Below are 15,109 nucleotides of genomic sequence, written 5' to 3' on the forward strand. Positions count from 1 at the left end.
GACAAGAAACTAGTTGACGACTGAGAGCTGGAGGAAGCCGGTCGTCCCAGGAGAAGAATTGGGTAGCTCCCCCGAAGACAAGGTTATATGCATTCTTCGGAGAGCGGCAGATCTGCCATTCTGTCATTGTCCTACTGCACACAGTCCTCATTCATTGGGATATCGAAACCAAAATTTGTTGGAAAGAGTCGAACTGAGCCTTCGCGTGTCGTCAGCATCAGCAGTAAGAGGATGAATTTAACAATGCAAGCTTCGGGAAAACTAAAGTCAGGGAAAGTACTTTCTCTGCTATCCGCCCTACCTGAAGATGACGCATTATCGTTGCAAGTTGAAATACAATCCTATTTCCTTACCGGAAAGATACTGGCATGGGCAGAAGAATGGCTGACAGGCGGGAGGCAGCGTCTTGGAATAAAGGGTGCCTTTTCTTTTGGCTGCCAGTGACCATTGGTGATCTTCGTCGGTCAGTACTGGGGCCGCTACTTTTCACATTGTTTGTCAAAGAATTAGATAATAGAACTTATGACTTTTCGGCAAAGCCTGCCGATGATACGAAGATAGTATGAGGAGCAGTTAGTGCCGAGTAAGCAGTGCGATTGCGTAAGAACGCAGACAAACTGGAAAATCGGGGGGAAAAAAGTGGCTGATGAGACATTATGTTGGAAATTGTATGAAAGTGCATTTTGGTAAAATGAACAATGGTGCAAATTATTATCTAAATGGTGAGATAACTCAAAACTCAGTGTTTTTTTTTTTCAAGACTCTTGCAAGATTCCCAGAAGGTTAATTTACAGCTCCAGTCTGCGGTATAGAATGCAAATAGGCCTTTATTTCACGGGGATTAGAATAAAAAAAAAACAATGAGATAACACTGAGGTTTTACAAGACATTAACCATGCCGCACTTGGGGTATTGTCAATAGTTTGGGCCGCATATCTCAGAAAATACGTATTGTCATTAGGGAGTGTTCAGTTGAGGTTTAGGAGGGTGATTCCCCAGGGATGATGGGGTTAACATATGAGGAGTGTTTGGTAGATTTCTTTCTGTACTGACTGGAATTGGGAGGAATGCGGAGGGGCAGAATCTCTTTGACTCCTACCGAATGTTGAATGGACTAAGGTGGACGAAGAGAGGTTGTTTGCTAGAGTGGGCTTTCCAGAACTAGAGCACACAGCCTAAAAATTGAAGGGTGACGTTTTAAAAGAGAGGTAAGGGGGATCTTTTTAGTCAGACAGTAGTAGATCTCTGCAATGCTCTGCCACAGACTTCGGCAGTGGCCGTTCGTGGGTATATTTGAAGCGGAACCCGATAGTTTCCAGATTGGTCAGGGCACCAAAGGTTATAGCGAGAAGGTAGGTGTATGGGGTCGAGTGTGATCTAGAATCAGATATGATGGAACGGCAGAGCAGGCTCGATAGGTTAAATGAAATAATTCTGCTCTGAAGTCTAATGGTGCAGTCACCTATCAGCTGGAGTTTCAATAGCAATTAGTTGTAATTGCCCAGCCCCCCGCGCAGTGAAAAGTTAGCAAAGTTACCTGACGGTTCTGGCTGACAATCCCCGAAGCGACCTGAAATGAGAAATGCAGAATTAGATTTGTTTGTGAAGTACTGGGATTAGGTTGTGTGGTCATAGGATGTTATGCGGGATATTCAACAGAAGAGAAATAAAGTCAAAAACGCAAGACGGATTAAGCTGTATCTGCGGACGAGAGCTATTTGTATTTCTTGTTTTTATTTATTTTCACAGGTATTGCGCATTCTGCCTAGATGTTAAGTAAATTTCCCATTTCGTTGGTGCCCCTGATTCCCTGGATGTTTCCATTTCATACGGCAGCCAAGTATTAAACATTTTATCCAGATACTTGAAAGGAGATAAAAAAAAAATCGTCGCATTTCCATGAGAATCTAAATCATAATTTAAACCAACACAGGGAATAAGAATATAAATTTCAACATGTCACTAACTGTGATTCGTCGCATCCATGCACTGGAACACAGGAATATGAACTGCAAAACAAAATGTTTAGTTGTATTTCTCCTGACGTGCAATAAAAGGGAAAGCTAAATGTAAAATTTGACATATAATGTAATATAAGATCATAGATAACGAATCTCATTGCATCACTGCATGATGGATTAAAACTAAAAATCGTCGAATGATTGAAGAATAAAACCAAAATTATTCGTAAATATTCACTGTATTGCAGAATGATTTCAAAGATGTAAAACGTTTCCAAAATCTAAGTCTAAGTGCATTTTTCAAATTCCTTCACTTGAATATGCCACATGGTGGCAGAAAGAGCTGTAACTAATAAATAACAGCAAGAAAGTTGTGCACAAGCCTTCAGCCAGGAACAACTGCAGCTTTGGGAGCTACGCACATTCACTGAGATATTCATTCCGGATCCCAATGCGTAGATTCCTAACATCAACTTATCTCCCGTTCTAGTCAATTCCAATTTATTATCTGTTTGGAATATCATTTGACAACAGCCGCTGGTTTGCGGAGGGATAATTTCTGAGACGAGACACCTCCATTAGTGTATGTGCAATTTCAGAGTGACCGTTTCACAAAGACCTCATTAGGAGGTTCAAACGTGTAAGTCCATGTAATTAATGGAAACAGTTCTCTAACGTCAGCGATTCAAACGAGAACTTGCTTAAACAATGGAATATAAAAAAAGCATTTTCAATGAAACTGCAAAGTAAACAAATCTCAGTGTTCTATTTTCATCGTCATGAATTGCGAACAAATCTGCCTGATTCCTGATCCATTCAGCCAGTATACTCTAATCATACAAACAAATTAAGCTTTCCTTTATGCCTAGTCATAATGTTATTTCTGTGTTCTTCTTTCCAGTAAGATTGTAATATTCAGCAAGATTGCAATAAACGTGCGCAAGTGAACAGGTTATTGATAATTTATGTTCTTTGCCCAATAATTTCCATATTTTTAATACACTCACTGGTCCAGATATGCATCATCGTCAGTGCCACGACAGAGTGCAGCATTATAGCGGTGGTCATTTAGAAAGGTTTCTCCAGAATGTTAAAGGAGCCGGTACTGCAGACAGCTAAGAATCTCTCCAAAACCTTCTCACGCTCCACTTGATCTGAACTTTTTTTTCTTTCCCCCGAGTACTCAGTATTTCTCTCTGAATCGTCAAATTTCCCATATTGAGTTGTGAACCGCAATACACTGAAACGCACCAATGAGATAAATTTTGCCCTTTAATGGTCATGATGGGGCCATCTTCTCTCATTGGCTGTGAGAAACCAATGAGCGGTGAGAAACTAGAAAGGCCATGAATCACCGACCCGATGTGTGCATCGAAACATATCCTGTCTTGTAACTTTGTTTAAGATCTGGTGAGCTTTCTCTGAGACCAGATTACTCAACTCTCATTTTCCCAACATCACGCTGTTCGTCTCATTGATAATTTGCTCAGCGATCCTGTCCCGACTCACACTATCATTAGTAGGGCATGTCAGTATCGCGCCTTGTTGAATGCTCCTTTAATTCATGGTCTTCGCTGATCAGCTTTCGGTGCGGAAATGGGGGTAGGGTGTTGCAATACAAAAAAAACTTTATGCTGTCGTCAATTTGTCTAACTATGTCTCTCGATTTCAGGCAGAATATTTAATGTTATTTCCACGCAAAATCAGCAAAGAAATAATAAAAGAGTGCTGTATACCATTCTCTGGTGATACATGGAATTATCTGAAAGATATCTCTCCAAAACGAAAATTCTTTCTCAGGAATTCATAAATCTCCAGGAATATTAGAACGCACTCCAGAACTTATCATGTTTTTTTGTTTTTTCACATCTTAAAATGATTGTGATTCCTATGACATCGAATTCTCGGTTTCCCTCCTTTTTTGCAAGGTGCTTTTTTTCCCGGTAGTTAATTTCACGGATATGGTCTCGCTGAATCAATCACTCACCCGGTTCAAGTTTCTCATATGCCCCAGTTCACTGACTTAGTCCAGAGGTCAGATAAGGCACGTTCAATGAGATTGAAAGATAAAGATGGTAAAGGAAGGGGCCTTAAGTGACAGAAGAAGTTGTAGTTCTAGTCACTAAAGGGAGAGAAAGAAAAACATAGCTCATGAAATCGGACAAGGTATTTAGAGATATATAGAGAAACTTACCAAGGAAGAGAACCTCCAAAGGTTTCAGAACGATCTTAACAACTTGCTCAAGAAGAATCCTAACTACATATGTTGCAGTTTCAGAACAAGAGACAGACAATGGAGGGGGTATTACTGCTGAAGGAGCATGGAGCTAATTTGTGTCAGGAGTCAGAGGATGTCGGCAAAGTACTAAATCAGCTTTCTGCATTTATATTCACGAAGGAGTAGGATACAATGAAAGTGAGATCAAAGTGTGCTATTAGAATAAGCTGCTGAATTATGAAGCAAAGAGGTAGATGTTATTAAATGCTTTGAAGGACATTAAGATGGACACATTACCATGGTCTGATTGGACTTATCCTACCTTATGGAGATACACGTGGGAAGAATGTTGTGGAATCGATGAAGATTTCTGTACTTACTTCCCATTCAGCCAAGCTACCAGTGAATTGGATCTCAATGTTGCTCCCATGACTACAAATGCGAACAGACAATTGAGTCCCCAATGAGTGTTGTGAAATTAGTGGGGTAGATTGCCAAGGATAAGATTGATTACAGAAAAAAAAACAACATAGGGTAGGAATGGCAACCAGTATGTTGGTTTTGGGTGGAAGAGGTGATCGCAGAACAAAAGTGAATTTAGAACTGTAGAAAGCGAGTTCAGTGATTTAATGTATTCGTCTTGGGTGACTTCGGCATGCTGATTGGCGTTGCATCTGTTAATGTTTTCTATGGTGGGTTGAACATGAAGATTTAGATACACAGGATGCCGAGCCACTTGGAAGTTTGGGTATAGAACTCGACAGACTATGGAGGTTGCAGCGTGAAATTCTAGCTTGAAGACCGTGCCTAGTGGTGTTCTGCAAGGGGTTATGTTAGTCTGTTTGTTCCTTTGAAATAACATAAACATTGTGGTTAAATTTGTGGATGATACAAAATGGCGAATGCCTGAAAACTGAGAAAGATCGTCAAAACATTCAAGAGAATATCATGAAAAGTTATGGCTGAAGGGATTTTAAATATAGTTCAATAGGGAAAAAATTGAGGTAGTGTACCTAGGAAAGACACTAGTATCCCGAAACAAAAATGTGTTGCTTGTTTGAAAGATGAGAGACAGGGCAGCTTAACTTTAGGCTGAAAGGAGAGATGGTGGTGAGATGGATGAATTCCCATGACCTGATAGGATTTATCCGACCTTTAGGAGATGAACGTGGGCAGATCGCTGGGGAATAGACGAAGATTGCTGTATTTACTGTCCAGACAGCTAAGCTGCCAGTGAACTGGAGCTCAATGTTTATCCCTTGACTAAGAAATCGAAGAGACAAATGAGACTCTGATCAGTGATCTGAACTTTGTGGGTGGATTGTGAGGACTAGGATTAATTACAGTCTGCAATACACATAGGATGGGAGTGGCAAACCGGTATGGTTTCTTTGTGGAAAAGGGCATCTCGGGTCGGCTGGTGGCGCAATGACATCGGCGCCGGACCCGGGAGCGGAGCTTCCCGGGTTAGAAACCAGTCGGCTCCGCTCCCGCGTACATGCAAGGTTGACCTCGTAAAATAAAGGGAAAATACTGCGAAAATGTCTGTGTGAGGAGTGGCGCGCTACACAGTCACAGTCGTTCGCTCTCTCTCTCGCTCTCTCTCCCCCCCTCTCTCTCTCTATCTCTCTCTCACTCTCTCTCCCTCTCTCTCCGCCTTGTACAAAGCCATGACAAGACCACCATCACGAACGCCCATATTAAAAAGGTCAAAACCACAGCAGCTAAACTTTAGACTGAAAGGAAGACACGTTTACAGTGAATGTGCAGGGGAAGCTGTTTAATTAACAAAGAGAGGTACGTCTAACAGGTTGCTAAAGCTACCGCTAGAAGCAGATACGATAGTTGCGTTCAGAAGACTTTCAGATGGGATCGGGAACATGATGCGGCTGGTTTGACTGTAAACATGCTGGTAGATATGGTGTGTGCAATTTTGTGGGGATTTCAGTACAGATATCATTGGCGCAAGAATCTGTTCCTACTGTCTACCGGTTTAGTTTCTATTTTCTCTGGCTAAGACACTTGCTATCTCGTTTTTTAAGAGTTTTTGCTGTTTCTGTGCCCTCATTAGAGTGTGTTTTTAATGGGACATAATGACATACATGTATCTCAAGATTTTTTTTTTTGTATGTTTCTACGTTTCGTAATTTAAAAAAGTTCTCCAGAGTATAGTGGGAAACCATTTTCTGGAAGATGACCGTTCCTCCCCATGCCCTGGAATCATATTGATAGCAGCAATCTCACTTGGACGTTAGGTGCACAGGAAGTGTGGAGGAGCAGAGGGCTCTGGGGGTACATATCCGCAGATCCCTGACAGTTCCCTTACGGGTAGCTAGGGTAATTAAGAAAGCTTATAGGGTGTTGGCTTTCATAAGTCGAGAGATAGATTTTAAGAGTAGCGATGTAATGATGCAGCTCTATAAAACTCTGGTTAGGCCACACTTGGAGTACTGTGTCCAGTTCAGGTCGCCTCATTATAGCAAGGATGTGGAAGCATTGGGAAGGGTACAGAGGAGATTTACCAGGATGCTGCCTGGTTTAGACAGTATGCATTATGATCAGAGATTAGGGGAGCTATGGCTTTACCCTCTGGAGAGAATGAGGATGAGAGGAGAAATGATAGAGGTATACAAGATATTATGAGGAATACATAGAGTGGACAGCCAGCACCTCTTCCCCAGGGCACCACTGCTCAATACAAGAGGGACTGGCTTTCAGGTAAGGAGTGGGAAGTTCAAGGGGGATATTAGAGGAAGGTTATTTACTGAGAGAGTGGTTAATACGCGGAATGCACTGCCTGAGTCAGTGGTGGAGGCCGATACACTAGTGAACTTTAGGAGACTACTACACAGGTATTTGGAGGAATTTAAAGTGAGGGGGTTTATATTGGAGGTGGGGTTTAAGGGTCGGCACAACATTGTGGGCCGAAGGGTCTGTGCTGTGCTGTACTATTCTATGTTCTATGCTCTAATACAGCAAAATAAATAAATAAATACATACACACATACATACATACATACATACATAAATACAAAGTCAAAGCTGAGATGAGCAACTGAACGCTATCGCAAGGCAAAGGAGAACAAGTCACATGCGAAAAGCTGAGAACATTCAACAGGCAAGACGAGTCTTGTAGTCCATGAACCAATCTTGCATTTATCTATCGAATTTCTGTTTCTAGAAATAAACTGCGATCAACGTGAAAATTTCTAAGTCTGTCTTGAAGAAAATGCGAAATGAAAATGGAAACGCGAAGGAAGGTTGAGGAGTTTGGAAAACAAAGACATATCTGAAATCGGAGAAAGAATGTCATCATCTTTTATGTGAAATATTGGGCTGTGACGAAGCACAGTGAACTCAATGCTGAGTTGCATAAGCATCCAATGCACCAAGTGAAAAGATAAAACAGTACAGAATACTAAAGAAAGGCAGTGAAAAGGGGAGAGGAAAAACAGAATAGCTGTTTTTGTTACAAAAATTAGCATTCTATTTTTAGAAACTAAAACTGCCGGGAAGTCCGAGAAAATTGGAAGTATTTCGGGCAAAATGGAAGATGAATGTCCAGCTGGATTGGACGCTGCGTCAAGTTGCGCTTTCTCTATGCCAGCGTTACTTTGATAATGATTTTATCATATTTACTTCTCGATTGTATGCAGTACATCGATAGACGGAGCAGCAGTAATACCATGAAGCAATTGACATACCGATATACACGATGGTACTGTATCATAAAATGACTCTGAGAAATAAGGACACAGAACATATGACAATGGCCTCGTCTTAGACTCATTTCGAAAACTGAATTTCCACAACATGCATTATTTATCTGTAACAGGTCACCACTGATTCCAATGAATATTGTTTTGCTACTCCAAACCCAAATCACCAAATGCATTTTCCCCAATTTCGAAACATTATTGGTTTTATATTCTTACACTCTTGGATTTCTCGTATCTGTCAATCCTGAGTACAGCTTTGGGACGGCAACAAGCTATACAAAAATTCAAATAATGCAGCAGCTGTTTATGTCTTTAATCATATCTTTAAGGTTAAACTGATTGCTCTGTTAACTTACATTCGCAATTTGAAAAATTCTGCTGCATTTGTCCGTTCATTTTGAGCTATTTTTGTTGTCAGATCCTGCACTCGAGTTACTTTCTGTTCTAGCTGTTATCAGAGATTGCATGGATTCCAAAATTTGCCAATGTAATCAATTTCTCCTCTCCCTCCCCCAACACTGTGGACACTAAGAACTGCTTCAGAACAAGAACATTTGTGTTTTTATTTAGTTTTCTTGGCATCTCGCCATGACTTTAAGCTAATGCAGTCACTCCTACTTTAATAATAGCATTTCAATATGTGTCTTGCATCTTTTTGTCCCTAGGAACGTCCAGAAAGAATATTTGCACAGTAATAATTAAATAAAGTTCCTAATATTCATTCATTCATTCTGTGTATATATAAACCGTCTTGTCACATTCTGCAGCAATGTGTCTAAAAAGTGCTTTTCTGTTGAGCTCACAGGAAACACCTGTTGTTGCACATATCTTGAATACATCTTCTCCTCTGAAACACTGATATGCGGTTTCTGTATTTATTTTGTAATTACATTCTGACTCAAATGCTTATGGGCCTAATTTTTGTTCCAGACTCTTTATCCAAGTCAGAACTGTGCGAATGTTTAGTTTTAGTTCTGAATAGTTATTGAGGAGAACGTACTGAGCTGGCCGAAGAGCTACAGACAATCCAATTTTGAAATGGTACGAATCTTGGAAAGTAAGTCATTGGCAGCTATATTGTTTCAAGAGTTAAATTATACTGCCAGTGTCCAAAGGCCTGGACCATTGTTCTATTGGTGTAACAGAGCAATGTTAATTCAGGTAATCATATAATTATTGAATGAAACCTAAAGTTACTCATGACAATTTTGAAAGAAATGTACTGTTGATGAAACCCACCTCACTACAGGAAAGGATCTTGTCGATTGTAGGGATGACTTAAAGCGGACTGAAAATCCTGACAATAGAGATATTAAGGATATTAAAGAAGAGCATATGCTGGAACATTTGGAAAGCACCAAGTTGGATAAGTCACAGGGACCGGGCGAGATGGAGGGTTGGAGGGTTGCGAATGTTGTTACTTTATTCAAGAAAGGGAGTTGAGATAGCCGAGGAAATCATAGATGTTTATAACCATATAACCATATAACAACTACAGTACGGAAACAGGCCATCTCCCCCCTTCTAGCCCGTGCCTAACTCTTACTCCCATATACTCCCACCGACCTGCACTCAGCCAATAAACCTCCATTCCTTTCCTGTCTATATATCTGTCCAATTTAACTTTTAACGACAACATCGATCCTGCCTCAACCACTTCTGCTGGAAGCTCGTTCCACACAGTTACCACTCTCTGAGTAAAGAAGTTCCCCTTCATGTTACCCCTAATCCTGTGCCCTTTAACTTTCAACTCATGTCCTCTTGTTTCAATCTCCCCAACTCTCAATTGAAAAAGCCTATCCACGTCAACTCGATCGATCCCCCTCATAATTTTAAATACCTCTATCAAGCCACCACCCCTCAATCTACTACGTTCCAAAGAATTAAGTCCCAGCTTGTTCAACCTTTCTCTGTAATTTAGGTGATGAAACCAAGGTAATATTCTAGCAAATCTTCTCTGTCGTCTCTCTATCTTGTTGACATCTTTCCTATAATTCGGTGACCAAAACTGTACAGAATACTCCAAATGTGGCCTCACCAATGCCTTGTACAATTTCAACATTACATCCCAACTCCTGTACTCAATGCTCCGATTTATAAAGGCCAGCATACCAAAAGTTTACTTCACCACCTTATCCACGTGAGATTCCACCTTCAGTGAACTAAGCACCATTATTCCTAGATCCCTCGGTTCGACTGCATTCTTCAATGACCAACCATTTACCAGGTATGTCCTCTTTTGATTAGTCCTACCAAAATGTAGCACGTCACATTTATCAGAATTAAACTCCATCTACCATCTTTCAGTCCACTCTTCTAACTGGCCTAAATCTCTCTGCAAGTTTTGAAAACCTACTTCATTATCCACAACTCCACCTACATTCGTATCATCTGCATACTTACTCATCCAATTTACGACCCCATCATCCACATCATTAATGTATATGACAAATAACATCGGACCCAGTACAGATCCATGAGGAACACCACTAGCCACCAGCCCCCAATCTGACACACAGTTATCCACCACCACACTCTGGCGTCTCCCATCCAGCCACAGCTGAATCAATTTTACTACTTCAATATTAATACCTAATGATTGGACCTTCGTAACCAACCTTCCGTGTGGGACCTTGTCAAAGGCCTTACTGAAGTCGATATAGACAATATCACCGCTTTACCCTCGTCAACTTTCCTAGTAACCTCTTCAAAAAATTCAATAAGATTTGTCAAACATGACGTTCCACGCACAAATCGAAGTTGACTGTTCCTAATCAGATCCTGTCTATCCAGATAATTATACATACCATCTCTAAGAATATTTTCCATCAATTTACCCACCGCTGACGTCAAACTCACAGGCCGATAATTGCTAGGTTTACTCTTAGAACCCTTTTTAAACAACGGAACTACATGAGCAATACGCCAATTCTCTGGTACCATCCCCGTTTCTAATGACATTTGAAATATTTCTGTCAGAGCCTCTGCTATTTTCATACTAACTTCCCTCAAGGTCCTAGAAATGCACAGGAATCCACAGGAAATTAGAAATGCGTGCAATAAAGAAATCAGCAGTTATAATAGGTGACTTCAATCTACATATAGATTGGGTGAACCAAATCGGTAAGGGTGCTGAGGAAGAAGATTTCTTGGAATGTATGCGGGGTAGTTTTCTGAACCAACATGTCGAGGAACCAACTGGACAGCAGGCCATTCTAGACTGGGTATTGAGCAATGAGGAAGGGTTGGTTAGCATCTTGTCGTGCGAGGCCCCTTGGGTAAGAGTGACCATAATATGGTGGAATTCTTTATTAAGATGGAGAGTGATATACTTAATTCAGTAACAAAGTTTCTGAACTTAAAGAAGGGTAACTTTGGAGGTATGAGACATGAATTAGCTGAGATAGACCGGCAAATGATACTTAAAGTGTTGACGGTGGATATGCAATGGCAAGCATTTAAAGATCGCATGGATGAACTATAACAATTGGTCATCCCAGTTTGGCAAAAGAATAAACCAGGGAAGGTAGTGCACCCGTGGCTGTCAAGGGAAATTAGGGATAGTCTCAATTCCAAAGAAGAAACATACAAATTAGCCAGAAAAAGAGGCACACCTGAGGACTGGGAGAAATTCAGAGTTCAGCAGAGGAGGACAAATGGCTTAATTATGAAAGGGAAAAAAGATTATGAGAAAAAGCTGCCAGGGAACATAAAAACTGACTGTAAAAGCTTTTATAGGTATGTTAAAAGAAAAAAGACTAGTTAAGACAAATGTAGTTCCCTTTTAGTCAGAAACAGGTGAATTGATGATGGGGAACAAGGACATGGCAAAACAATTGAATAACTACTTCCGTTCTGTCTTCGCTAAGGAGGACTCAAATAATATTCCGGAAATAGTAGGGGACCGAGGGTCTAGTTAGATGGAGGATCTGAGGGAAATATATGATAGTATGGAAGTGGTGTTAGGTAAATTGAAGGGATTGAAGGCAGATAAATCCCCAGGGCCAGATGGTCTGCATCCCAGAGTGCTTAAGGAAGTAGCGCAAGAAATAGTGATGCTTTAGTAATAATTTTTCAAAACACTTTAGATTCTGGATTAGCACCTGAGCATTGGAGGTTGGCTAATGTAACCCCGCTTTTTTAATAAAGAGGGAGAGTGAAACCGGGGAATTTTAGACCTGTAAGCCTGTGTCATGGTCCGGATCGGGGTCCCTTTAAATTTACTTTGTTTATGTTACGTTCCGGACCGTTGATTCCCTGTTTATCCGTGTCCCTCGACCTTGGTGAATAGCGGCAATTAACGCTCGGCTGAACCGGTAGTTTATAGTCTCCGGCTTTCAGCCGTTCGGCGCGGGAGCGTCTGCAAAGTTACCAAGGCATGGTGTGCCAATGTCATCTGGCTGGATCAAGCCTAGTCTCTGCCTGAAGCGAGTGCCCGTAATTCGCCTTTCCTCAACGGAGCAACCCTGCACAGTTATCTCGCCAAAGCGAGCCTGCTAAGATTCCTCACCGAGGTGGGTCCGTCAGTTAACCCGCCGGAGGGAATCAAGAACCGCTGTCTACTGTTCCCGGTCCGATTTGAGAGCTCGCCACTACCCGGAAGCTCCAAGTCAATTCCTGGCTCTGGCGGCATTCAAGCACCAAGTCAAGTCCCTTCCCTGAGGGCATTCAAGCACCAAGTCAAGTCCTGTCCCTGGGGGCATTCAAGCACCAAGTCAAGTCCTGGCGCTGCCGGCATTCAAGCACCAAGTCAAGTCCTGGTCCTGGCGGCATTCCAGCTCCATGTCAAGTTCTGGCCCTGGGGGAAATCAAGCACCAAGTCAGGTCCTGGTCCTGAAGGCTTTCCAGTTCTGATTCAAGTCCTGGCCCTGGCGGTCTGTGTTTCCTGTCCTACCGCCTTGTCTGAATCCCTTCTCTGCCCCTCTCTCCTCTAGCCTTCGTCTGCAGCCCCCGCCTGCACTTCTGTCTAGTTCCATCACTGGAGCTAGATAGGTACTGTCTGGTGCTCATTCGTGTTGGTCTTGTCTTGTCTTGTCTTCGCCTCTGTGGGGTAAGTCAGGCCGTCTTGCCGTTGCTCCGCGGGGTGTCATACCTTGTCTTGTCTTGTCCTCGCCTCCGTGGGGTAAGTCAGGCCGTTTTGCCGTTACCACGCGGAGGGTCATGAGTCCCGGCCCTATGTCCTGTACCCAAGGAGGGGCGCCGGCTCTCCGTTCTGTGTGTGAGTCCCGGCCCTATGTCCTGTACCCAGGAAGGGGTCCCGGCTCTCTGTTCTGTGTGTGAGTCCCGCCCTATGTCCTGTACCCAAGGAGGGGTCCCGATTCTGTGTATGTGTCCATCGTTCCATGTACCTGCTTCCCGAGGCCGAGGATCTGTGTTCCCATGTTCCTCCTCTCCCTAGCCCATGTCACGTCCTTGCCTGGTTCTGGGGTCCGAGTCCGAGGGAAGTCCCAGGTACTGGGTTCTTGCCCAGTCTCTGGCTCGGAGTCCATATCCTAGCCTCTTCATGTCTCCTCTAGTTCTGGGAGCCGATTCTGATTCCAAGCCCAGACCCTTGGTCCCAACTTAGTCGAGGTCCTGAGTCCTTGTCCAGTTCGCTATTTCCTGCTCCTGCCTTGCTGGCCTGGTATCGAACAATAAACTAAATCTAAGTAACCACACAAGACATGTCTTGCATTTGGGTCCACCCTTGCTCCCCATGACCCGCCACTGTGGCAGCCTGATATCGGTGGTGGGGAAACTGCTGGAGTCAGTTATCAAAGATGTGATAGCAGCACATTTGGAAAGCGGTGAAATCATCGGACAAAGTCAGCATGGATTTGTAAAAGTAGAATCATGTCTGACGAATCTCATAGAATTTTTTGAGGATGATACTGGTAGAGTGGATAGGGGAGAACCAGTGGATATGATATATTTGGATTATCAAAAGGCTTTTGACAAGGTCCCGCACGGGAGATTAGTGTGCAATCTTAAAGAACACGGTATTGGGGATAAGGTATTGATGTGGATAGGGAATTGGTTGGCAGACAGGAAGCAAAGAGTGGGAATAAGCGGCACCTTTTCGGAATGGCAGGCAGCGACTAGTTGGGTACCGCAAGGCTCAGTGCTGGGACCCCAGTTGTTTACAATATATATTAATGACTTAGACGAGGGAATTAAATGCAGCATCTGCAAGTTTGCGGATAACACGAAGCTGGGAGGTAGTGTTAGCTGTGAGGAGGATGCTAAGAAGATGCAGGGTGACTTGGATAGGTTGGGTGAGTGGGCAAATTCATAGCAATGCAATTTACTGTGGTTAAATGTGAAGTTATCCGCTTTGGTGGCCAGAACAGGAAAACAGATTATTTTCTGAATGGTGCGCGATTTGGAAAAGGGGGTGCAACGAGACCTGGGTGTCATTGTACACCAGTCATTGAAAGTGGGCATGCAGGTACAGCAGGCGGTGAAAAAGGCGAATGGTATGATGGCATTCATAGCAAGAAAATTCGAGTACAGGAGCAGGGAGGTACTACTGCAGTTGTACAAGGCCCTGGTGAGACCAATCCTGGAATATTGTGTGCAGTTTTGGTCCCCTAATCTGAGGAAAGACATTCTTGCCATCGAGGGAGTACAAAGAAGGTTCACCAGATTGATTCCTGGGATGGCAGGACTTTCATATGATGAAAGACTGGATCGACTAGGCTTATACTCTCTGGAATTTAAAAGATTAAGGGGGGATCTGATTGAAATGTATAAAATTCTAAAGGGATTGGACAGGCTAGATGCAGGAAGATTGTTCCCGATGTTGGGGAAGTCCAGAATGAGGGGTCACTGTTTGAGGATAAAGGGGAAGCCTTTTAGGACCGAGATGAGGAAAAACTACTTCACACAGAGAGTGGTGAATCTGTGGAATTCTCTCCCACAGGAAACAGTTGAGGCCAGTTCATTGGCTATATTTAAGAGGGAGTTAGATATGGCTCTTGTGGCTAAAGGGATCGAGGGTATGGAGAGATGGCAGGTACAGGGTTTTGAGTTGGATGATCAGCCATGATCATACTGAATGACGCTGCAGGCTCGAAGGGCCGAATGACCTACTCCTGCACCTATTTTCTATGTTTCTATGTTTCTGTCATACATATCCCCACTCTTCACAGCGAATTTGTTCCATATCCCGTTGCAGTTGCTTTGGTTAACACGGAAAGTAAACCCATCAGCATTTTAGAGATTCTCAGCGC

General features: G+C 42.7%; 1 protein-coding gene across 1 annotated transcript in view; it reads right to left on the minus strand.

The window, feature by feature from the left end:
• The window catches only part of LOC140207956 (scavenger receptor cysteine-rich domain-containing protein DMBT1-like), a 73,912-nt gene that overhangs the window by 43,753 nt on the left and 15,050 nt on the right, over positions 1-15,109 (minus strand). Inside the window, exon 3 of the mRNA XM_072276492.1 lies at positions 1,538-1,570. Coding sequence (XP_072132593.1) covers positions 1,538-1,570 — 33 coding nt within the window. The remainder of the gene's footprint in view (positions 1-1,537; positions 1,571-15,109) is intronic.

Source organism: Mobula birostris, chromosome 13, assembly GCF_030028105.1.
Source record: "Mobula birostris isolate sMobBir1 chromosome 13, sMobBir1.hap1, whole genome shotgun sequence".
In the NCBI taxonomy this organism is placed as follows: Eukaryota; Metazoa; Chordata; class Chondrichthyes; order Myliobatiformes; family Myliobatidae; genus Mobula; species Mobula birostris.